Raw genomic sequence first — 25,736 nt, forward strand, 5'->3', positions numbered from 1 at the left:
CCCCGACTTCCGGCTACGGGCCTGGTTTCGCGCGTGCGCCTCAGGAACCAGCTCCTGGGATCCGGATGCGCGTCTCCACGAGGGGAACGCGAAATGGAGGCCTCGGCTTCTACTCCACCGTCAACCTCAACCGCAACTTCAGCTTCGACTCCAGCGACCCCGGCCGGCCTGGAGCTGCTGGACGAAGAGCAGGTGAGTGGCCTCTGGGGAGGGGCGTTCGGAAGCGGGATGGCCGTGGCCTTGGGCGGCGCGGGTGCGGAATGCGGGCTCCGGGCCGGTGTGGGCGCCTTCGGAGCTTTGGGAGGGTCGCTCGTTCGCGGTGCCCTCGGCTCGCCCGCTGCTTTGTACTCGCGGGTAGACGCCCGCCTCCTCCAGCCCTGCGGCCTGGCTCTCTTGAGTTGGATTTTTTTGTTTTGGCTGCTCCGCGCGGCCTGCGGGATTCTAGTTCCCCGACCAGGGATCGAACCTGTGTCCCCTGCGGTGGAAGCGCGGAGTCCTAACCACTGGACCACCAGGGAAGTCTCTTATCTTGAGTTGGATTGCAGGTATAACTTGGGATCCTGGGGTGAGGTCCACCTGGCTCTGCTTCCCTGCCTTTGACTTTGGCCAAGTCGCTTGATTTTTACCAGCCTCAGTAACTTCGCATTTAAAATGGTCTCTGAGAGGAGGTGATGCACCTAAAGCGCGGTACCCAGGGAGCCTGGCACGTAATAAGCGCTCAGGAAATACTAGATGCAGGTGTATTGCGCTTTTATTGGTATTACTGCCTTCATCATCCAGGGCAGGGGAAGCACGTTCTCTCTGTCTCGATGTTATATTTAGAAGAGGCTCGTTTCTGTAGACGATGCTATTAGCGGATACTTAGGTGGCTACATTCCTCTGATTACAAATTGCAGGATCCTAATGGATACGGTTGTGGAGGTTACCTGCTAAAATAGAAATTTATCAGGGACAAATTCTGGGGCGGGGGCAAGTTTTAAATTCGATTGAGATGTAAATTTATTTGTGTATCTCCACCTTGCAGATTAAAAAGGCAGTAGAAGCTCTGTTGGCACATTCCAGATCCAGGAAAAACGCAAATGGATTGCTTTTGAATGAGAATGAAAATTTCTTTTTAATGGTGGTATTATGGAAAATTCCAAGTAAAGAACTGAGGGTCAGATTGTAAGTTCTGATTTTCTACCTTTGCTCTTTTTATCGGCTTGGCCATTCCGTGGAACTTTAACAAACGGCAGCTTAGTTTCTGGTGGAAACTTTGCAAACTCAGGATATCTTGAGTTGAAATAATTGTGCCCCCCAAAAACATAGGTCTTCAGACATTCTTAAGTTTTCTAGGATTTCAGATGTGCTTAAGTTTTCTAGAAATGTCACCAGTTTTCTGGATGTTTGGTGGACAGTTTGACCTAAGCTGTTCTATTGAATCTGAAAACCTGGTTTTTGAGAGGACAGAGGTTAGAATAAATGCAACAGCTTTCATATTTTCATAGGATCTGTTATCTTTCCACGTCAAGCTAGTTGCAAGCTAAAATCCCTGAGGTCCTGAACTCACTCCTTTATACAGACAATTAAAAATTTGGCCGTGATTTCCTAAGAGAAAAAAACCCATGGTGATAGCACATTCTTATTGCTAGGACTCGTAGGTGAGAGATGCCCTCTCTGCAGAGTTGCCAGATTTAGCAAATAAAAATACAAGCAATTTTTTAGATAAGTAGGTCCCATGTAATGTTGGGGACATAATTATACTTAAAAAATGGTTCAGATTTAACTGGATGTCCTATATTCTGTCTGGTAACCCTGCCTCTCTGTGGAGTCTCTCATTTCTTGGGTGTTAAAAAGCCAGCTGTGCTATAGAAAGCAGTGTGTGGGATAACTTCTTTTTCTTTTCCCCATAAAGGTGGGTGATAGGGGTTAAGAATGACTACAAATTGGAAAGACCCTTTTGACCCTCAGACTCTCTCTTAACTCATTCTCACAAACCGCACCAGCCAGATTGCCTTAGTTATTGCTTTATGTATCTGGGTGCGTTCTTTATTCCATACCTCTGCCCAGGCGGGTTTTTGCTTCTGGAAAGCCCTTACTTTCTCCGCGGTGTTTTTCCAACTGCTCACCTCTTGGTGATTTCTGCCACTTGCCATCTCGTTTGCCAAGTCCTGCTACTGCGGATTGCTCTCTTTTTAAACTGAGGAAATGTTTCCTCAGAACATGTAGGCCTAGAAAGTGAGCTAAACCTTTTTGAGACTCAACATAATTCATGTTTGCTGGTCCCTGTAGGTTTGCTCCGTTTTCTGTTTCTGGTCTTGAGAGTTATGTTTATGGAGCCCAGGGGTTTCTGCAAGGTAGAGTTCTGAATCAGAACTGTCCTGATGAAACTAGATTATTCTAGCACATGGTAGTACGTATGCTTATATAGCAACACGTAAAATAATAATAATTACATGTGCACTACTTTGAGTATCTTTGATTATATTTTAAGTCTTAATTGTATCCCAAATATTAGTTGATGTTTTGGCCTGCAGATATTTGTGGTGATTTAGTATTTGAATGTTAAATCTCTCCTCTGTACCACTGAAAACTAGATTATTTATTTATTTATTTATTTATTTTGCGGTACGCAGGCCTCTCACTGTTGTGGCCTCTCCCGTTGTGGAGCACAGGCTCCAGACGCGCAGGCTCAGCGGCCATGGCTTACGGGCCCAGCCGCTCCGCAGCATGTGGGATCTTCCCGGACCAGGGCACAAACCCGTGTCCCCTGCATCGGCAGGTGGACTCTCAACCACTGCACCACCAGGGAAGCCCTAGATATATTTTTAAATGTTCTCAGTAGTGTATTTGCTTTAAAAGCATGAATGAAGTTTATTGAGATGACAGTGAATTTATTGTGTATTCTGTGGCATATAAACATACATGTTATCAGTTATAATGCTTTATTCCTTGGTTCGTTCTCATGTATTTTGCAGGTCCTTGCCTCATGGTATTCGATCAGATTTAGCAGATATCTGTTTATTTACCAAAGATGAACCTAATTTAACTCCCGAACAGACAGAACGTTTTTATAAGAAGCTTTTGAACAAGCATGGAGTTAAAATCATTTCTCAGGTAATGAATAGCTGTAACTGACCAATGCTAAGTTGTCCATCATGGTAGCAGCTAGCCACACATGGCATTAAGCACTTGATACGTGGCCAGTCAGAATTAAGATGTAACACAAATACTGGATCTTAAGGACTTAATATGGAAAAAGAATATAAAATAATTTCTGTAAATTACAGTTAAACATGGCATTTTAGATCTGTTGTGTTCAATAAAATATGTTATGGGAAAAAAGCACATTTCTCAGGTAGGGAGCAGGTTAATATTTTCAAGACAACTAAAAGATTGGATTCAATTAAAGTGACATTCCTGGTACATGTTTCTCTCCTAGGAATTTAATTTTTAACTTAATTTTCTCTTTTTAATTTAATTCTCATTGGCTTTAGGTAGGGCATATTCCCTCTTCCCTGTGACAGATGGGCTGTTGAGGTATGTTGACCTAAAAGCTCAACACGTGCATCAGTAATGATTATATCTTGAAGATTTTATAGAACGCTGCTCCGTTGTGTCACTTCTCTCTCCTTCCAGAGCATCCTGGGTTTGCCTCTGACTTGGCACCCCTCCCCCGTTTTGTAGTCATTGGTTCGGTTTCTTTAGCTGAGGTCCCGACTCATTTGCCCCTGTGCCTGTGCTGTTTTAGATACTCACATGTTCACTAAACTGTGACCCCAGGGCATTTTAAAATCCAAATACAAATTGCCCCAGTATTTCTTCTTCTTGTTGTTCAGGTTCTTAATTTTTTGTTTTTATATCTTTTTTTTCCTCTCTCTCTCTTTTTTATCGAAGTATAGTTGGTCTACAATATTGTTAGCTTCAGGTGTACAGCATAGTGATTCAGGGTTTTTTGTTTGTTTATTTTGCAGATTATATTATAGGTTATTATAAGATATTGGGTATAGTTTCCTGTGCTATACAGTAAATCCATGTTGCTTATCTATTTTATGTATAGCAGTTTGTATCTGTTGATCCCAAACTCCTAATTTGTCCCTCCCCTCCCTTTGGTAACCATAAGTTTGTTTTCTGTGTCTGTGAGTCTGTTTCTGTTTTGTATATAGATTCATGTTTTTACATTTTCTAGATTATCCCCCTCCGAACTTTAAAAAAGGAATATAAAGCCTATGAAGCTAAGCTCCGCCTCTTGGGTAGTTTCGACTTCTTCATCACGGACGCCAGAATCAGGCGGCTCTTACCCTCACACCTCGGGAGACATTTCTACAACAGAAAGAAGTAAGTTTCTCAGCAATGACTGGACTTTAGTAGCGTGAAATTTATGGGTGTGTATGTGCTGCTGTAAACGCCTTTGTATTGTTTTAGAGTTCCAGTACCTGTAAACCTTCAGGCCAAGAATTTATCCAGAGAGATCAGTGACTGTGTAGGGGGAACTGTCTTAAACATCTCTAAAAGTGGTTCTTGCAGGTAGGTAAAAGGCGTTAAGGTGTGCCTCTGTTTCATTTTATATTTAATAATGATTTTATAAACTTTTTAAAATAAGATAGTATTAATGAAACCAGACTCTTCTGTTAAAACTAAAATTCATTCTTTAGAAGTATTCAATTCTCTAGAACAGTGCTGCCCCCTAGAACTTTCCAAAGTGGTGGAGATGGTCTATAGCTGTGTAGTCTCATGCAGAAGAATGAGCCACAGATGGCTGCTGAGCACTTGAAACATGGCTTCCACAGCTGAGGATCTGAACTTCTAACTTTACCTGATTTTAACTAACTTAAATTTTAAAAGGCGCGTCTGCTGATTTTTACTGTACTGGATGGGCACCCTTTTTTTTTTTAATTTTTTGGATGTGCCGTGCAGCGTGTGGGATCTTAGGTCCCCAACCAGGGATTGAACCCGCACCCCCTGCATTGTGAGCATGGAGTCTTAACCACTGGACCGCCAGGGAAGTCCCTGTACAGGGCACCTTTAGATGTTTAGGAAAACAGGAGAATAAGCCTGGTTCAGGGTGTACGTGCAGGTCAGTGACAGTGGGCGCACAGAATGGGCAGAGTCCCGTCTTTGTCTGGGGGGAGGTAGGAGCATCAGCCTGTCTCATCCTCATTCTGCACTCATCCTGCCGACAGCCAGCCTGCCTTTTAGCTCCCATGGTGGGGAGAGTGGGGGCTGCCAGGACCAGCGGACCCAGTGGCTGAGCAGTGGGCATTTCTGGGCTTCCCCGTTGGCTTGCGGCTGCCCTCTGCTTCAGCTGAGGGGGTGGTTTTGCTCTTGGCCAGAAGATGCTATTACACGAGCAACTGTTCATTTTAGAGGTGGCCGCTGTGTCAGGTCAGTGGAGCTATAAAGGTAGCAAGCAGTCCTCCTGGGGGTGGTCCTTTTCAGAACAGCCGCTGCAGGGGGTAATTGCCCTCAGGAAAGCTTGAGGGCTGACTCAGTGACCTGTGTTTTCCAGAATGAAGGTGGAATTCCCTTTGGCCCTCCCCACTGCCCCTCCCAGCCTCACATGGTTAGGTGCCAGCTCCTCAGTCACCTCTTGATGGTAGGGCATATTTCAGGAGGAGGGCACTTCTAGAACATGAAGGATGATCATCTTCCTTTAAAATAAATTGAGAACCTAAAGATTTCAATGATTTTACATTAAAAAAAATTTTTTTAGGATTGTGTATTTCTCACATACCTGCTTATGCTTTATTTTGAAAACCAAGTTATTTTTTCAGCTCTCTGTGTCTAATGCTTTATTAAATTTCAGTACCATCCGCATTGGTCACACTGGGATGCAAGTTCAGCACATCGTGGAAAACGTTGTTGCTGTCACAAGAAGGCTTTCACAGAAACTGCCGGAGGTACGGTCTCGCAGATGCTTCCACTGGCCGTTCGTTTAAAGGAACAAAACACCTACAAATGATGTTACTCTTCTCTCTGTTTCAGAAGTGGGAGAGTGTGAAGCTCTTGTACGTGAAGACTGAGAGATCGGTTTCCTTGCCTGTCTTTTCTTCATTTGTCAGCAGTCGTGGTGAAGCCAGGGGACTACGCACACAAAGTCAGAAGAAAAAGGTTAGTAGAAGTTCACATCCCAGGCAGGTGTAATCAAGGCTGTAAGCGCAGCCCAGGAAGAGAGAACAAAGGCTCAGAAGGGGCCTGTGCAGTGTCAGGAGGAGCTGAGAGGAAGAGGAAAACCGAAATCGAGTCTATTCAGTACATGGTTATTTATGGGCGAAATTCAAGATCGTATGAGGCTGGCATACCTCTTGGTTTTGGTTTGTAGGTTTTCAGTGCTGCTGGTAATATTGCAGAAAGCCGCATGAGAGAAAATGGAACTTTTTGCTATTGGCTGGACCAATCTCCTAGTTCATTTGGTCCTTCTCCAGCCATGTTCATCGATGTGTCCAATGAGTTTTTAGACTCAGTCTTTTAATTTTTTGTCTTCTAGAAGTTCTGTGTTTTGTTCTTTTTCAAATTATCGTTACCTTTTTTTGGTTTTCTGTTATCTAAATAGTCTTCCAGTTTGTCTTAATTCTTAGAACCCATTAAGCATAGTTGTTTTATTGTCTGATAATTCAGACCATTAGCCATCTTGGTGATGTAGCGGGTTGTCTCTACCTGCTGGTTCCTGTGTACTTAGTTATTGTGGACTGTATCGTGGATAGTCCATTTGGAAAATTATTTGTAGAAGTAACCTGAGGGGTGAGATGAAGATCTTTCCCGAGAGGATTTAGACTTATGGCAGCCAGCCACCTTGGGGCACTCTCAACCCAGAACCACCTAGAAGCACACTCAAGGCTCGAGGTTCCCTGAATGATTCAAATCCACCCACAGTGACAGATCCTCACGACTCTGCCCCCTGTTCATCTCTATCCTGAGGGTCCGACTCATTGGGGTCCCAGCTTATTGTAATGAGGTTTTTACTTAGAATCCCTGCCTGGTATGGACATTAGGATTTGATTTCTCCACTTCACACCCCTGCCCTCCTGTGCCCAGTCATAACAGCTGTTAAAAGTTAGGGATCAGCAAATACTCTCGGGGCAAACATTTCTTACAGTGTAATCAGCTCATCAGTGCTTTTATGAAAAAAGTTGTTAATATTTTACCCTACTTTTTACTTGTTTTCATAATCCAAAATAACATAAACTGCTGTTACTGGAAACAAGAAGTCTGAATTTTTTGCTGTTTGTCAGATTCAGTTGAGGGCTTGGTGACAATGTTGGAATTGCTGGTTAAAATGGAATTTTGTCACAGTTATAGATGTTATCTAACAGTACTCTGTGGTAAGGATAATGGACCTCTAGCTATGTAAACTTGCTACTGTGTTAACTCTCAACCACAAACTCAGGCAGGAAAAAAATATCAGGGTTTTTTGTTTTTGTAGCAGCTTCACGGAGATGTACAGTCACCCATCTCATACATGGGGGGATTAGTTCCAGGATCCCCCCCAAGGATGCCAAAATTTGTGGGTGCTAAAGTCCCTTATATAAGGCAGCATAGTATTTGCACATAAACTACACCACATCCTCTGGCATCCTTTAAATAATCTTTTTTTTTCTTAATATTTATTTATCTATCTGTGTATTTAGCCAGCTAGCTATCTAGCTGTGCCGGGTCTTAATTGCGGCACGCAGGATCTCCGCTGCCTCATGCGGGATCTTTAGTTGCAGCATCCGGGATCTAGTTCCCCAACCAGGGATCAAACCCGGGCCCCCAGCACTCCCAGGAGCACAGAGTATTAATCACTGGACGCCCTTTAAATCATCTTTAGATTACTTATGACTGATACAATGTGAGTGCTATGTAAATAGTTGTCAGAGTGCAGCAAATTTAAGTTTCGCTTTTTGGAACTTTTTGGAATTTTTTTTTTTCCCTTGAATTTTTTTTTTTTTTTGGTGGTACGCGGGCCTCTCACTGTAGTGGCCTCTCCCGTTGCGGAGCACAGGCTCCAGATGTGCAGGCTCAGCGGCCATGGCTCACGGGCCTAGCCGCTCCACAGCATGTGGGATCTTCCCGGACCGGGGCACAAACCCGTGTCCCCTGCATTGGCAGGCGGACTCTCAACCACTGCACCACCAGGGAAGCCCCCTTGAATACTTTTGATTCACATTTGGTTGAATCTGCAGATGTGGAACCTGCATATATGGAAGTTCAACACATCACATACTATACAATTCTGGATTATTTGTAACTCACCTGTAAATGAGGTTGACTTCCACACAGCTGGTGACTGCACACTTCAGATACCCAGATTCTGAATATAATTTACCACATAAAATGCATCTTTGGCTGGGACTCTGAGGCAAAGCAGAGTTGGGGTTCAAGTGCTGGCGATGGGACTCATGTGCTTGGATCTTGTACAGGTCAAGGCCCTTTCAGGGATCTTATGGATGATCTGACTGCGCGTGCTAAGTCTGTGCCATTTATTTACCAACAAAAGAGTCCCCCATTAAAATTATGCTTGTTTTTTTTTTTTTTTTTTTGGTAGGTATCAAAGAAAAGCCAAAAGAAGAAAGAACGTCTTAAAAGACAGCAGGAAAAGAAAGGAAACAAGAAGCTTATGAAACAGGCTGGAAAGGCTGCACCAGCCCCGACTACAGATGCACCGGCCCCCAAAACTGGTGGTGCTCCAGCCCAGGACCCTGGACCCCAGAAGGAGACCGGTGGGGTGAGCACCCCCCCTAAAGCTCAAGACGAGTCTGAAGATGAAATCCCACTGCTGGTACCAGTGAAGGAAACTCCAGCTGCAAGAAGCATAGAGGTATTTTCATTAATATTTAATATCCATCATGGAAGGATTCCAGGGCTCCGTGTGCCAGGCAGGCACTTGGTGAGGGACGGGAAGTGCTACGCAGCTGGGAGGCATCGTTTATAAAAATCTGTTCTGCCAGAGAACAGATGTGAAGTCATGGATGAAAAATACTAGGGTAAATCCCAAGAACCCCGACTGACTCTGTCCCCCTCCTAAATAGTGAAGCGATGTGTAGTCAGCACAGCCTTTTGTGTACCTTGGAATCAAGGGAGACTCGGCCATATTAATAATTCTAAAAAACATTGCCTGTGGTTTTGAAAAGCAGGTTCAGTTTCTGAAGGTGAGTCCTCAGTCACCGCATAATTAGTTTCAGAAAATTTGCCAAGGGAAACTTGGGTGCTGGAGCCTGCCTCTGAAACCTTTCAAACACCCCACCCTGCATGGTTCTTACAGAAATCTGACTTCATGGGTTTCAGAGGAGGTGATTTAAAGGAACTGAGTTTTTTTGTTTTGGGGTGCTTTGATAATGTGTTTTTGTTTTTGTTTTGTTTGGCCGCACCACGAGGCTTGCGGGATCTTAGTTCCCCAACCAGGGATCGACCGCGTTCCCATGGCAGTGAAAGCGCTGAGTCCTAACCACTGGACAGCCAGGGAATTCCCATTTTGATAATGTTTTTGCTCATACTCATAGTATCTATCCAAATATTGGGGGGAGACCTCTTGAAAATAAGGAGAGAAATGGGTCCCTAAGAGAGTAGAGGGCTGCCCTCACCATGTGCGCATGAGACACATGGCCCCTCGGCACAGCCCATTAGAGTCAACCCAGGGCTGTTACTGCACTTTACCTATTAGGTATTTTTTCCTCACAGTAATCCTTAACATCTTCAACGGAGTTATAATTTTCCTCTGCTAGTGAAATATTCCTTTTACAGTGTCCCCAAGCTGCTAGTGAGGTTTTTTTTAAAAATATTTGAAATTAATGTTGATCAGTATATTAACTGTAGGCAGTATAATTGTTTCTAGAAAAAGTAAGCTATATTTGTTATAATGGGACTGGCAGGTAATGTGTTGGAAATTAAAGAGTGGAAAGCATAGCTTCCTGAGTGGGTGATACGCATCGAGAGTGTAGAAGTGTTGGGTGTTCCCTGGCAGTCCAGTGGTTAGGACTCAGCACTTTCACTGCCAGGGGCCGGGGTTCGATCCCTGGTCAGGGAACTAAGATACCACAAGCGACGAGGCGAGGCCTAAAAAAGAGTGTGGAAGTGTATATGCCCTTTGAACCCATCTAGGGAATTTGACGAGGGGAAAGATATGAAAGTTTCAGCATTGTTCACTGTAGAAGCAAAAGTGAGAAAATGCTATGTACCCTTGCAGTAGTTTTTATACAGTTATTCAAGATAACGTTTAGTACGAGTTTATAGTGCTTAGGAAATACTAATGAGGTAGTTGGGGAAAGAGCATAATACTTGGCTTTTAAATACATACTCATGGGGAAAAGGTAGTGAATAATATTAATATTGTGTGGTAAAGTTATTAGAGAGTTTTGTTTTTTATATTTTCAGTGTTTTTCAAATTTTCCATCTGTTTTATGTTAACTCAAAAACGAAGTTTTGTTGGTTGTTTTGTCTATATAACCTTCTGTGTGGGACAGAGTCCATTGCTGGAATGTTGTCCTTGGATCATCAGCCACATCATCTGGGGTGCTTGGAAAATCCAGGATTTCCAGTCTGGAACACGGTCCTCCCTTTTGCTAACGGGCACCCCAGTTGGTTTTCACACACACTGTTACGGAACCCCCTGCCGTAACCCACATGCGAGGAATTTACAACTGGAGGTGAAGAAGAGTCAGTATTTAGGTCACAGGTCTTCCCACTGTGCTCCCAGTGCTTCTAGGAGTCCTTAGCCGCAGCCATAAGGAAAGATGGTTAGACCAGGGAGGTGCCAGGGTCCTTTTTACAGTCATTAATAGTGGAGTACAGCTGCCTTTCAAAATGATTTTGAGGCAGGAGGAAAAAGCCATTCCTCATTCATCGTGCTGCAGTTTCCCTCTTAGGGGTTCCCTAAATTTTAAAAACAGTGACTCTTAGAGTTACATCATCAGTTGTCTGTCCCACACCACACCCACTTTTTTCTTTTTCTTAGACACAAAAAGGTGCTGCAGGAAAGAAGTCTCCAAAGAAGAGTCCTGGTCCCAACACACCTCATGGGAAGAAGAGAAAGGCCTCCCCAGCTTTGGAGACCCCAACAGCTCTGGAGTCCAAGACCCCAGGTAAAGGCCCAGGGAAGAAGGCAAGAATCAAAGAAGAGTTGGAGAAAGAAAGAACCTCTTCGCTGGGGAAAAAAGACCCAAGACAGACTCCTAAAAAGCCAGAGGCCAAGTTCTTCACTACTGCTAGTAAATCTGCGAAAAAAGCTCCCCGTACCCCCAAACAGTGGCCCAAAAATCCCAAAGTACCCCAGTCAACCTAAAATCAGAGACTCAACCAGCAGGCTACTCATCAGAGCTATCTAAAGAGCCTGTAAAAAATACCTGGGTCCTGACCCCTGTTGGAACCGCTGAGTGAGGCCTAGACTTAAATAGTTTTTAAAACCTCCACAAGTAATTCTCATACATGTTCATGGGTGTAAGAACCAGTAGTTTGAAGTAAATCCATTTATTTCATTGCTCTTTGTATTTGCTAATGCAGTAGAGGGAAAATACAGTGCTTCTCTGTGGTTGTGTTTTTTTATTATTAAAGTAAACATTTGTTTCTCAGTATAAAATTGGCATCCCATGTCTTGTTGGTTTCACTTGAATGCCTATGATGTGACCCTTTTCCTCATCTGCTTTAAGCCATTTGTTCACATGACAGCTCCATCACAGTAATCTGTGCAGACACATCCAAAGCTTGTTTGCAGGCCACTGATGGGCTCACTGCGTGCAAGTCAGCCGTGGCCCTCATGCTGAGATGGGTCTTAGAAAAGGCCTTGGAATCGAAATTAAAATAATGGATTCCAGGACCCAGATGGTGATGAGCCAAGGTTGCAGATCACTGAGTTAGCATACATTTGTTGGGGGAGATTAACATGCAGTCATTCACAGAGGCACTGGATCGAATCCTGAACGCTGGAGGCAAGAAAATATTTGTCTTCCATAAGCCTTTCCATCTTCCTCCAGATTCCTCCTCACCCTAAACAGACCTATTTTTATGTGACAGCTCTAGGGTAGGAAGCTTGGGAGAGTAGACTCTTAAACTTCGGGTCATTGTCAAATATATCCTGAGGCAGTATGTGACTTTTCAGGTACTCGGCCTTTCCCTGCATTTGAATTGGGGTACGCATCTCTAATAGTGAGTGACATAGTCAGTGTAGTATAGGAAAGGCCAGTGAGGCATGCTTTCAAAGGTAATAGGGTTCATGAACATAACGACTAAAGGAATCAAAGCTTCAGATGGTTCTCCAGCAAGTCAAGGAGTTGAGACAGCTTTTTAAATCATGAAAACCTCTGAAATACAAAATAATTTGTTTTTCATTCTACTGTCCTTTTAGGCCTGTAAAAGTGAGTATACTACATTTAATGTAGGGTTTTAGTGTAATTGATTTGTTTACCATAGAAACTTAACTTATTCAAAGATGAAGATTTAAGTCTACTGCTTTGCTTAGGGCAAACTTACCTACCTAATCATATAGTCTGTGCTCTCCATGACAGTTTTCTGGGGCTAGCTGTTTGTTTTTTTAATCCCATCCTCTAGCCAGCTAAAGATTTTGCAACACCCAGTGGTTCTTTGGCCTGTAGCTTAGTCCCTGTTGAATACGAAGCAGATGTTTACCTTCCTGTTCCACTGTGCATCTAGTTTCCCTCTGTAGAAATTCTCATAGCTCTCTATGTTGAAAAGAGCAGATTTACTTAAGTTTCTTGAGCAGGATGATAGTTTTTTGACAATTGAAGGCCACAGTTGAGTTAGAGATAATTCTGAATTGTAATGAAAATGTTCACATCATGGTGCTAGATTTCCAAGGCTTAAGTTTGGGAGGCACCTTACCTCATGGCTGCGAGGGCTGGGAGCCAATAATGGCCTACCCAGGGGCCAAGAGGAGTACTGGAAATCTGTGCAGTAAATTACATTGTTTTGTCGGATAAGAGGTCGAGTATGTGGCTTATGTTTCAGTGGAAATCAACAGTGGGTTTTCTGGATTCATCCTCCATGCCGTAAAGATTTAATGGACAAAACCAGATCTGGTGGGAGAAATTTGCCATGTTTTTGTTCTGAAGAAGTAATTGAATCTTAGTTAATTTGTTTTTTAGGAACTGTAATAAGCATGGAAATTTTAATATTTTAAATGCCTTGAATGTATTTAAGACTGTCCAAGTGTTTAATAAAGGTTACATTTTATTCATGGTCTTGAGAAATATTTGAATGCAAAGAAATTGCTAAGTCATTTTGTCTTGTCACCAGACCAAAAACACTTTATGTACTTCATTCAGTTCATGGATGTTTAGGGTTTAATTAGCAAAGAAGTCTTTTGTCATTTAATTAAATATTTGAAGGTTCTGCACTACGTGCATTTTTATCTCTTAAATTTGCTATGTTTTCCTTGCCTGCAATTAGTGTGTTAGTAGTCGCAGTGCCAAGATTCCCAATTAGGACTTTAAGAAATGCGAGAAGCCCTCGTCGGTGCTTGGATCTTAAAGGAATGAATGCATGTGATAAAAGACCACAAATAAAATTTTGCTTATAGTGATTTCTGTATAATGGTCCTGGAGAGAAAATGGCAAATTATTTAGGTGGATATATTTAATCCCAGATTCTACATCTTAGTTAACACTATCTTGAAAGGATTAATCCTTGTTTGTATAACCTGGGGCATTTTCTATACTAGAAGCTACAGGAAATAGGGCATGTGTATGATTTTGACTCACCTAAAAAGATGTCTCTTAGCTATCTAAAAGATGTTAGCTTATGTGAATCAAACAATCAACTTTTCATTACAGATTTCCCTCAAAATCTATTCCTCCAGTGTACTCAACCTTAACAGTCTCAAAAACTGTTGAGCTCAGCTGTTGAGCTACCAAGTTTTTATTTCATTCGCTCAGCCAGCCACTTACCCACATACCCTTTAACCATTAAGTTTCTACAAACTGCCAAGGTACTAGATTTGAAAAACTAATACACAAAACACAGCTTTGCCCTTCAAGAGATGCCCTAGTCTAGTGAGTGGAGTGGCATCCTCAGAATTTTGATACAGGGGCACAGTTTGGCTGCAAGGAGGTGGGCCCAGGGGTTAGGGAACTTCTCTTGATGTCTGTCAAATGTTTTAAATGTAGAATATGCTTTTAGAAGGAAGTGCTAGTGGAGATCGTAGGAAGGGACTAGAAAAAGAACCAGACATATAGACCAATGGAATGGAATAGAGAATCCAGAAATAAACCCTTGCGTTTAAGCTCAGCTGATTTTTTTTTTTTTTTTTTTTGTGGTACGCGGGCCTCTCACTGTTGTGGCCTCTCCCGTTGCGGAGCACAGGCTCTGGACGCGCAGGCTCAGTGGCCATGGCTCACGGGCCCAGCCGCTCCGCGGCATGTGGGATCCTCCCGGACCGGGGCACGAACCCGCGTCCCCTGCATCGGCAGGCGGACTCTCAACCACTGTGCCACCAAGGAAGCCCTCAGCTGATTTTTGACAAGGGTGCCAAGACAATTCAGTGGGAAAAGACAGTCTTCAACTAATGGAAGATAAAATGGGATCCTACACCTAAATGTAAATGCTTAAAAGAAAACACAGGAGTAAATCCTCATGACCTTAGGTAAGGCAGTAGTTTCTTAGCTATGCTACCTAAGACACAAGTGCTAAAAGAAAAGTTGAAAAATTGGACTGCATCCAAATTTAAAATTTCTGTGCCTTAAAAAACACCATCAAAAAAGTGAAAAGGTGGGGCTTCCTTGGTGGCGCAGTGGTTGAGAATCAGCCTGCCAGTGCAGGGGACATGGGTTCGATCCCTGGTCTGGGAGGATCCCACATGCCGTGGAGCAGCTAGGCCCGTGTGCCACAACTGCTGAGCCTGTGCTCTAGAGCCCGTGAGCCACAACTACTGAGCCCACGTGCCTAGAGCCCGTGCTCTGCAATAGGACGCCACCGCAATGAGAGGCCCGCACACCGCAATGAAGAGTGGTCCCTGCTCGCCACAACTAGAGAACGCCCGCGCGAAGTGGTGAAGACCCAACACAGCCAAAAATAAATAAAATAAATTAAAAAATTTTTTTAAAAAGTGAAAAGGCAACCTACAGAATGAAAGGAAATACGTACTTGAGAAGGAATGTGTATTTAGAATACATAAACTTATAATTCAGTAATAAAAAGATGATCCAATTTTTAAAATGAGGAAAGGATCAGAATGGACATTTGCCTAAAGAAGGTATACAAATGGCCAACAAGCACGTGACAAGATGATCATTGTTAGCCATCAGGAAAATACCAATCAAAACCACAATGAGGTACCACTTCACACCACTAGGATTGCTGTAATCCAAAAGACAATAACAAGATAGATGTGGAGAAATTGCAACCCTTATTGCATTGTAGGTGGGAATATGAAATGGTGTGGCTGCTTTGGGAAAGTCTGTCATTTTCTGAAAGGGTTTAATACGTAGAGTTACTGTATCCATTCCTTTGTATACACGCAAGAGCATTAAGAACATAGGTCCACAAAAAGACTTGCACCTGAATGTTTATAGCTGCACTATTCTTAGTAGACAGAAAGTGAAAACAACCCAATGTCCACCAGCTGATGAATGGATAAAGAAAATGTAACATATCCATTCAATGGAATATTATTCAGTCACAAAAAGGAATGACTTACTGATACATGCTGCAACATGGATGGACCTTGAAAACACTATGGTAAGTAAAAGAAACCAGACACAAAAACCATATATTGTAAGATTTCATTTATATAAAATGTCTAGAATAGGCAAGGCCATAGAGACAGAAAGTAGATTATTGGTTGCCAAGGTCAGGGGCAGGGAGGGGATGGTAAGTGACCACTAATGGGTACAGGGTTTCTCTCTGGGATGATGAAAATGTCCTGGAATTAGAGGTGATGGTTGTAAAGTTCTGTGAAAATACTAAAAACCACTGAATTGTACATTTGCAAAGGGTAAATGTTATGTTCCATGAATTATATCTCAATACAGCTTTGATAAGAAAAATTTATGTTCACAGAAGCAAGTCCAAACTTCTCATTTACAAATATAAAAACACATTTGGGAGTTTTATTCAATATTTAATATCACCTAATAGGGTATATTTTATTTTAATATAATTCTAGAATGTAAAGAATGTTTTGCATTTTCCCCACAAATCTCATATGCATGCCTCTAAATCCCTTCCAGTTTCTCTCTGTGTACCACACAGATACTGACATGTTCCAAGTATGCCCTAACGTGAGGAAACTATGTATCTACTGGGTTAGCAGAAAGGGAATAATTCTAGAGCCAGATGGAGTTGAGTTTCAATCCTAATTCTGTTGTTTCTGCACCACCACTCAACCCTAACCTCTCTGAGCCTCAGATTTCTAATTTATAAAATGCGAATTAATGTACTTACTGTAGAGGGTACTCACAAGATTTAGAGTTATAAAAGTGGCATGTAGAGGGGAGGAGTCAAGATGGTGCTGTGGGAAGATGCGGAGTTAGCGTCTCCCCACAACTAGGACACCCGCCAGCCGCTGCTGGGGGACTTTGACCCCCAAGGAGACAGGAGGAACCCCAGAGTGAACCGGTAGGATGTAGGGGGACTGAGAGGGGAGGAAAAGTGGAGGCCGGACAAGATCGGCACCCCTGAGGCCAGGGAGATCAAGAGAGGCAGGCGGGAGGGGCCCTCCGGGAGGAAAGGGAGAGGAGCAGAGGATGTTTGCCCCACCCACTCGAGCCCAGGAAGCCTGCTGGGCTCCCAGGTGAGGTCCCCCGCCCTCTGAGACGAGGGGTGGGGGGTTAACCTGGCCCCCTTCTGTTCCTGGAGCCTAAGCCCCACCCCCCACCCCCCCAGGATCTTTTCCAGCCCTGTGGGTCCTGCGCATAGGCCCCGCCCACCACCCAAACCTCGCCCTTGCTTAAGCCCCGCCCCCCACAACCAAGGCCTTTTCCCCGTTTTTTTTGTTTGTTTTGTTTTCTCTTTTCCCTCCTCCTCTTTTTTACTATTGTGGAACTGATGTACCTTCTGATGGTTGATTCATCTATATTTTATTTTTATATTCTTTCTAACATATCTGTTAGTTTCCTAGTCTAATTTTATTTTTTACTTTGTTATTATTCTCTTTTTTTTTTTTTTTTTGCCACCCCACGCAGATTGGGGGATCTTGATTCACGAGCCTGGGGTCAGGCGGAGGCTCCTGCGGTGGGAGCTCCAAACCATTGGACTAATAGAGAAGCTCAGACCCCAGGGAATATTCACTGGAGTGAGGTCTCACAGAGTTCCTCATCTCAGCACCAAGACCCAGCTCCACCCAATAGCCTACAAACTCCAGTGTTAGAAGCCTCAGGCCAAAAGACCAGTAAAACAGGAACACAATCCCACTCATTAAAAAAAAAATAGAGAGAGAGAGGCAGCAAAAAATATGTCACAAATGAAGGAGCAAGGTAAAAACCTACAAGACCAAATAAAGGAAGAGGAAATAGTCAATTCACCTGAAAAAGAATTCAGAGTGATGATAGTAAAGATGATCCAGAATCTCAGAAATAGAATGGAGGCATGGATTGAGAAAATACAAGAAATGTTTAACAAAAATCTAGAAGAACTAAAGAACAAACAAACAGAGGTGAACAACACAACAACTGAAATGAAAAATACACTGGAAGGAATCAATAACAGAATAACTGAGGCAGAAGAACGAATGAGTGAGCTGGAAGACAAAATGGTGGAAATAACTGCCAAGGAGCAGAATAAAGAAAAAAGAATGAAAAGAATTGAAGACAACCTCATAGACCTCTGGGACAACACTAAACTCACCAACATTCGAATTATAGGAGTCCCAGAAGAAGAGAAAAAGAAAGGGTCTGAGAAAATATCTGAAGAGATTATACTCAAAAACTTCCCTAACATGGGAAAGGAAATAGTCACCCAAGTCCAGGAAGCAAAGAGACTCCCATACAGGATAAACCCTAGGAAAAACACACCAAGACACATATTAATCAAACTACCAAAAATTAAATTCAGAGAAAAAATATTAAAAGCAGCAAGGGAAAAACAAAAAATAACATACAAAGGAATCCCCATAAGTTTATCAGCTGATTTTTCAGTGGAAACTCTGTAGGCCAGAAGGGAGTGGCAGGATACACTTAAAGTGATGAAAGAGAAAAACCTACAACCAAGATTACTCTACCCAGCAAGGATCTCATTCAGATTTGATGGAGAACTTAAAAGCTTTTCAGACAAACAAAAGCTAAGAGAATTCAGCACCAATAAACTACCTTTACAACAAATGCTAAAGAAACTTCTCTAAGCAGGAAACACAGAGAAGAAAAAGACCCACAAAAACAAACCCAAAACAATTAAGAAAATGGTAGGAACATACATATCAATAATAACCTTGAATGTAAATGGGTTAAATGCCCCAACCAAAGACACAGACTGGCTCAATGGATACAAAAACAAGACCCATATATATATTGTCTACAAGAGACCCACTTCTGACCTAGGGACACATACATACTGAAGGTGAAGGGATGGAAAAAGATATTCCATACACCAACAATGAAAAATCAGAAAGAGAAATTAAGGAAACACTCCCATTTACCATTGCAACAACAACAACAAAAATACCTAGGAATAAACCTGCCTAAGGAGGTGAAGACTTGTACTCAGAAAACTATAAAACACTGATGAAAGAAATCAAAGATGACATAAACAGATGGAGAAATATACCATGTTCTTGGATTGGAAGAATCAATACTGTGAAAATGACTATACTACCCAAAGCAATCTACAGAATAAGTGCAATCCCTATCAAACTACCAATGGCATTCTTCACAGAATTAGAACAAAAAGATCTTACAATTCGTATGGAAACACAAAAGACCTTGAATAGCCAAAGCAATCTTGAGAAAGAAAAATGGAGTTGGAGGAATCAGGCTCCCTGACTTCAAACTATACCACAAAGCTACAGTTATTAAGACAGTATGGTACTGGCACAAAAACAGAAATATAGATCAATGGTACAGGATAGAATGCCCAGAGATAAACCCATGCACATATGGGCACCTAATTTATGACAAAGGCGACAAAAACGTACAATGGAGAAAAGACAGCCTCTTCAACAAGTGGTGCTGGGAAAACTGGATAGCTACATGTAAAAGAATGAAATTAGAACACTCCCTAACACCATCCACAAAAATAAACTCAAAATGGATTAAAGGCTTAAATGCAAGACCAGACACTATAAAACTTTTAGAGGAAAAACACTCTTTGACATAAACCACAGCAAGATCTTTTTTGACCCACCTCCTAGAGTAACAGAAATAAAAATAAAAATAAACAAATGGGACTTAATTAAACTTAAAAGCTTTTGCACAGCAAAGGAAACCATAAACAAGACAAAAAGACAGTGGCTTCCCTGGTGGCACAGTGGTTAGGAATCCGTCTGCCAATGCAGGGGACACAGGTTTGAGCCCTGGTCTGGGAAGATCCTACATGCTGCGGAGCAACTGAGCCCATGCACCACAACTACTGAGCCTGTGCTCTAGAGCCCATGAGCCACAACTACTGAGCCTGCGTGCCACAACTACTGAAGCCCATGCGCCTAGAGCCCATGCTTGGCAAAAAGAGAAAGCCACTGCAACGAGAAGCCCGTGCACCACAACGAAGAGTAGCCCCTGCTCGCTGTAACTAAAGAAAAGCCTGTGTGCAGCAACGAAGACACAACGTGGCCAAAAAAAAAAAAAGAGACAACCCTCAGAATGGGAGAAAACATTTGCAAATGAAACAACAGACAAAGGATTAATCTCCAAAATATAGAAAAAGCTCATGGAGCTCAATATCAAAAAAACAAACAATCCAGTTAAAAAATGGGCAGAAGACCTAAATAGACACTTCACCAAGGAAGACATACAGATGGCCAAGAGGAACATGAAAAGCTGCTCAACATCACTAATTATTAGAGAAATGCAAATCAAAACTACCATGAGATATCACCTCCCACCTGTTGGAATGGCCATTATCAAAAAAGCTAGAAACAATAAATGCTGGAAAGGGTGTGGTGAAAAGGAAACCCTCCTACACTGTTGGTGGGAATGTAAATTGATACAACCACTATGGAAAACAGTATGGAGGTTCCTTAAAAAACTAAAAATAGAACTACCAGGGCTTCCCTGGTGGCGCAGTGGTTGGGAGTCCGCCTGCCGATGCAGGGGACACGGGTTCGTGCCCTGGTCCGGGAGGATCCCACATGCCGCGGAGCGGCTGGGCCCGTGAGCCATGGCCGCTGAGCCTGCGCGTCCGGAGCCTGTGCTCCGCAACGGGAGAGGCCACAACAGTGAGAGGCCCGCGTTCAGCAAAAAAAATAAAAATAAAAATAAAATAAAATAAAAATAGAGCTACCATATGACCAAGCAATCCCACTACTGGCATATACCCTGAGAAAACCATAATTCAAAAAGAGACATGCACCACAATGTTCACTACAGCACTATTTACAATAGCCAAGACATGGAAGCAACCTAAGTGTCCATCGACAGATGAATGGATAAAGAAGATTGTGGCACATATATACAATGGAGTATTACTCAGCCATAAAAAGAAATGAAATTGAGTTATTTGTAGTGAGGTGGATGGACCTAGAGTCTGTCATACAGAGTGAAGTAAGTCAGAAAGAGAAAAACAAGTACCATATGCTAATGCATATATATGGAATCTTAAAAAAAAAAAAAAAAAGGTACTGATGAACCTAGTTGCAGGGCAGGAATAAAGAGGTAGACATAGAAAGTGGAGTTGATGACATGGGGTGGGAGGGCGAAGCTCGGGCGAAGTGAGAGTAGCATCGACATATATGCACTACCGAATGTGAAACAGTTGGCTGGTGGGAAGCAGCAGCATAGCACTGGGAGATCGGCTTCGTGCTTTTCGATGACCTAGGGGGGTGGGATGGGGAGGCTGGGACGGAGGCTCAGACTCCCTCTGGGTTATGGGGACATGTGTATGCATATGGCTGATTCACTTTGTTGTGCAACAGAAACTAACACGGTATTGTGAAGCAATTACATTCCAATAAATATCTATTAAGTAAATAAATAAATAAAGGTAAGCAAAGTTGAAAAAAAAGTGGCATGTAGTAGGTGCTTAATAAGTCATATCTATTTTGATGACAAGTATAACTGACGTTCCCCTTTAGAGCCTGCAATGAAGCCTTAAGCCTGCACTAGAATGGCTTTAGCTTTCAAGTGTTCATACTCATTGACACAGCAATTAAACTGTTAGGAATAGATAATTATTTTAGTGGAACAATCAAAGTTGCATGCCATGGTCTATATGTAATGTGTACTGATTTTTAATATGGGAAAAATAACAGAAAACAAATTTAATATAGTATTACAATAAGGATTTGGTTAAATCCTTATGGTTTGGACACAGAGTAATTCATTGAAAACCTATGCAATCATTACAAATGTTATAGAAAAGTATGCTAAGAAATATTTAAATTCGATGTTTAAATTAATAAACGTGGGATGTTTACTATTTATTATTAATGGCACAGAGAAAGTTACATGATATACAATCTCTTTCCAGTTCTGTCTTAAAGTTAATATGTGCACCAAAAGACTTGGAAAAGCTAATTTCCACAAAATGCTAATAACGTTTATCTCTGGGTGGTGAATTATAGGTTGTTTTTATTCTGTGTTTCTATAATTTCTAAATTTTCCAAAAGGCACAGGAATTAGTTTTATAATCAGAAAAAAGTGTTTAAAAAATAAAAGGAAAATTACTGAGTTTCTTTCCTTATTCCCATGACTTACTGAAAAGTTACAAGAAGTGAAACTTGTCAAAAGACACCCCTCAACCCTCATGACAAAGAACTAGAGAGTAGAGCAAAGACATCTAGTTTTTCCATCTCAGAGTACCACCTGGTCATTCCTCATGAATCTTACATATCAGCAGTTCTTACGTGTATGCATGTAAGTCTTCTGTGTTGGTGGTGGTTGTTTTTAAGACAATTTTTTTAGAGCAGTTTTAGGTTCACAGCAACATTGAGCAGAATGTACAGAGATTTCTCATACACCTCCCCCCCCATGCCCCCCATGCATAGCCTTCCCCCATCACCAACATCCCCACCAGAGTGGCACATTTGTTACAACAGATGAACCTACACGGACACGGCATTATCACCCAAAGTCCGTAGTTTATTTTAGGGTTCACTGTTGATGTTGTGTATTCTATGGGTTTGGATAAATGTTGATAATATGTATCCACCATTATGGTATCACACACAGTATTTTCCCTGCCCTAAAAATCACCTGTGCTCCGCCTAGTCGTCCTTCTCCCCTCCCCGCACCAGAACCCCTGGCAACCATTGATCTTTTTATTGTCTCCATAGTTTTGCCTTTTCCAAAATGTCATAGAGTTGGAATCATACAGTCGGTAGACTTTTCAGACTGGCTTCTTTCGCTTAGTAGTAGGTGCTTAAGATTCCTCCGTGTCTTCTCATGGTTTGATGATAGCACATTTCTTTTTAGTGCTGAATAATATTCCATTGCCCGGAATATTAGCATTATTGTATGCCAAGTTTTTGGCAATTGTGAATAACGCTGCTATCAACATTCATGTGCAGCTATTTGTGAGGACGTAAGTTTTCAACTCCTCTAGGTAAATACCAAGGAGTGTGATTGCTTTATCGTATCATTAGAGTATGTTTAGTTTTGTAAGGAGCTGCCAAACTGTCTTCCAAATTAGTTGCACCATTTTGTATTCCCATCAGCAGTAAATGAGAGATCCTCGTCAGCATTTGGTGTTGTCAGTGTTCCGGATTTTGGCCATTGTAATGGGTGTGTAGTTGCATCTCATTGTTTTAATTTACATTTCCTTGATGACATATGATGTGGAGCATCTTTTCATGTCCTTATCTGCCATCTGTACATCTTCTTTGGTGAGGTGTCTATTAAGAGCTTTGGCTCATTTTAAAAATCAGGTCGTTTCCTTATTGTTGAGTTGTAAGGATTCTTTGTATATTGGGGGATAGCAGTCCTTTATCAGATGTGTCTTTTGCAAATATTTTCTCCCAGTCTGTGGCTTGTCTTCTCATTCTCTTGAGGTATCCTGTTTTGAAACAACCATAAATATTTGTGCTTGTTTTTTCCATCTCTGAAATGGGAATACTGCCATGAACTATTTTTAGTGCGCTCTGCAGTCTTTAGTCTGAAAATCTGTAAATAATACCCATAATTTCACCTCTCAAACATAAGCACAGTTCATGTTTTAATATTTTGATATATTTTCTTACAATATTTTTCCTATGCATAAGTATTTTTCTTCTAAACTATATTTTCTAACATTTCTTTAGTGAAATTATTTTGCAGTGGACAAACGCCAGTACTCCTGCACTTTACTCCCTTAAATGTCTATCACTGAGAGCACAGAGGAAATAGGAAATTCTTGGGGGTGAGGGGTGGCACTTTTGAAAAGTGCACACTCCTGGTTCCATTGCAGGCCTACTTAATCACTGGAATTACACATGGTGGGACATAGGAATCTGTGTATTTTTTTGGGTTTTGGATGTGCTGAGTGGCATGCGGGATCTTAGTTCCCCAATCAGGGATCAAACCCATGCTCCATGCTGTGGAATCGCAGAGTCTTAACCACTGGACCACCAGGGAAGTTTCAGGAATCTGTGTTTTTAACAAGAGGCCAGATGAGTCCTATGCTCAGCGAGGTAGGGGAACACTGGTATAACGAACCTGGTAGTAAAAAGTTGCTTCCACTACATCTTTACCAAATCCTCAGCAGGTGAAATCAAATGAAACAGCCAAGTAAAAGACAGAGTAAATGAGTTTTTACTTCCTCTTATTATTTTTTTACATTGGACATTTGAATGAACTATATGCATTTGGCCCTAGTCTCTCACTGCTAGGAATTTCCTTTAAATCTATAGAATCAAGGTATTTACGTTATCGGATTAAACCAGAAAAAAAAATAATCTGATGTGTGAAAATTGCTCCCCATGAGAACCCATGTTATTTCAATTATCCAGTCAAGAGCCTAAATCATAAAAAAGAAACACAGAACCATGTTGACTCTCTTTTCATCTAAAGACATTTCGCTTGAAAGGTAACTGGCTGTTTGGGGGAAATTATTTCTTATATTCAAAAAAAAAATTTAAACAGTTGCCTATTGGACCAGGTGTGAGAAACTATCATTTCTTCTATAAAATGAGTAGCTTGATTTTTGCTTAGTGTGTTGAAAGTCACTTAAAGGTGCTTCTTATAATATTATTGTTGGTTGAGCTGCATATCTTTTTATGTGTATTAACTTACATTTGCATTTCTTCAGAGGTGGGTCTCCTATTCTTATGCCTTGACTACTTTTCTATTAGGCTATTGGATTTTTGTCCTTGATTTGCAGTTCTTTGTATTTTAGGGATCTACATATGTTTTATATGTCTCTTGTCTACATGTGTTATATACATGTGTGTGTGTGTTAATGATACAAATATAACAGTTACCCTATTTTAATTAATGAAATCTTGCATACTAAAATACTTTTTGCCTTTATGGTTCTGGGTTTCACTTTTCTAAGTAAACTTGCAATTATTTTTTGAACAAAAACTGAAAATCATATATGCATTTAACTTAAGGAATTGGGAGGAAACTAATAAAATGCAGGAAAGGCTTTAAAAGAAGAAAGCTAAAAATAACAAATGAACAGGTAAAACCGAAAGCTCTTTCTAGAAAAAGGTGACAGATCAATTAACCCCTCTACAGCCAAACAAAATAAACGTTCACTATTTAATAACCAAGACGGGAAAAATAGGCTGGAAAAAAAATCAGAGGGAATTATGGTTGACTTCCTACCAACACATTTGAAAATCTAGACGGAATGAATATTTTGGGAACATATTAATTATCAAAAGTGAATGTAGAGACAAAAACCTAAAAAGTTGGAGAATAAAGGTCGTGAGATCTATCATCGTCATCATCACCATCAACATCATATCGTGCATTGTAAATCAAAGCTTCCCAGTTTGTTTTACTAAAGTAACATTCTTAGTACTCAGACCTAATAATTTTCTCCGCGGAGCAACTGAGCCTGTGCGCCACAACTGCTGAAGCCCACGTGCCTAGAGCCTGTGCTCCACAGCAAGAGAAGCCACCGCAATGAGAAGCCTGCGCATCACAACGAAGAGTAGCCTCCCACTCGCCTCAACTAGAGAAAGCCCGCACGCAGCAACGAAGACCCAACGCAGCCCAAAATATAAATAAATAAAAATTAAAAAAAGGAAACGCAACAGGAAATCATTAACAGTGGTCATTTCTGGGTAGTGGGGTAAGTAATAATCTTTATTTCTACTTGAATCATTTTATATTTTTCAAAATTTCCCCAATGTATAAGTATTCGTAAAAAAAAAAAAAATTTTTTTTTTTTTTACAAAATGAAATTGCCTTTATCTGTGTCAGTATCCCACTGACCTGGGAAAGGTTATAGGAAATAAAAATACATTCCCAAAAGTAGAGAATGTTTCTGTGCCGTCCAGCAGCAAGGAGCTAGGAGATAATATGTGGGTGCCCAGCAGTTCTGCCGATCTGTCATACAGACAATTCCTCGGTATTATTTTAATATTAACTATAAACTCCTTGCTTTGGCCTCTCCATCCCTGAAATAGGAATACATGTTTTTGAAATGACTGAAGATTTGTAAGAAAAGTAATATCCAAAGCCCCACTTCCCAGGCATGATGGTGTATTTTCTGTCTCTGTTTTATATGTATAGAGTTTTTCACTTCCTTCTTTTTTA

General features: G+C 41.5%; 2 protein-coding genes across 2 annotated transcripts in view; both read left to right on the top strand.

Annotated features, from left to right (window-relative positions):
* Positions 1-25,736, top strand: part of ZC3H7A (zinc finger CCCH-type containing 7A) — a 236,266-nt gene that overhangs the window by 137,565 nt on the left and 72,965 nt on the right. The gene's annotated exons all lie outside the window — the stretch shown is intronic.
* On the top strand, positions 15-13,148 carry RSL1D1 (ribosomal L1 domain containing 1). The gene is made up of 9 exons (XM_067706611.1): positions 15-192; positions 1,025-1,164; positions 2,958-3,096; positions 4,169-4,317; positions 4,405-4,506; positions 5,786-5,879; positions 5,965-6,090; positions 8,507-8,779; positions 10,913-13,148. The coding sequence occupies exons 1-9, from the start codon at positions 94-96 to the stop codon at positions 11,237-11,239; spliced, it is 1,449 nt and encodes a 482-aa protein (XP_067562712.1). The 5' UTR covers positions 15-93; the 3' UTR covers positions 11,240-13,148.

Source organism: Pseudorca crassidens, chromosome 15 (assembly GCF_039906515.1).
Source record: "Pseudorca crassidens isolate mPseCra1 chromosome 15, mPseCra1.hap1, whole genome shotgun sequence".
Lineage (NCBI taxonomy): Eukaryota > Metazoa > Chordata > Mammalia > Artiodactyla > Delphinidae > Pseudorca > Pseudorca crassidens.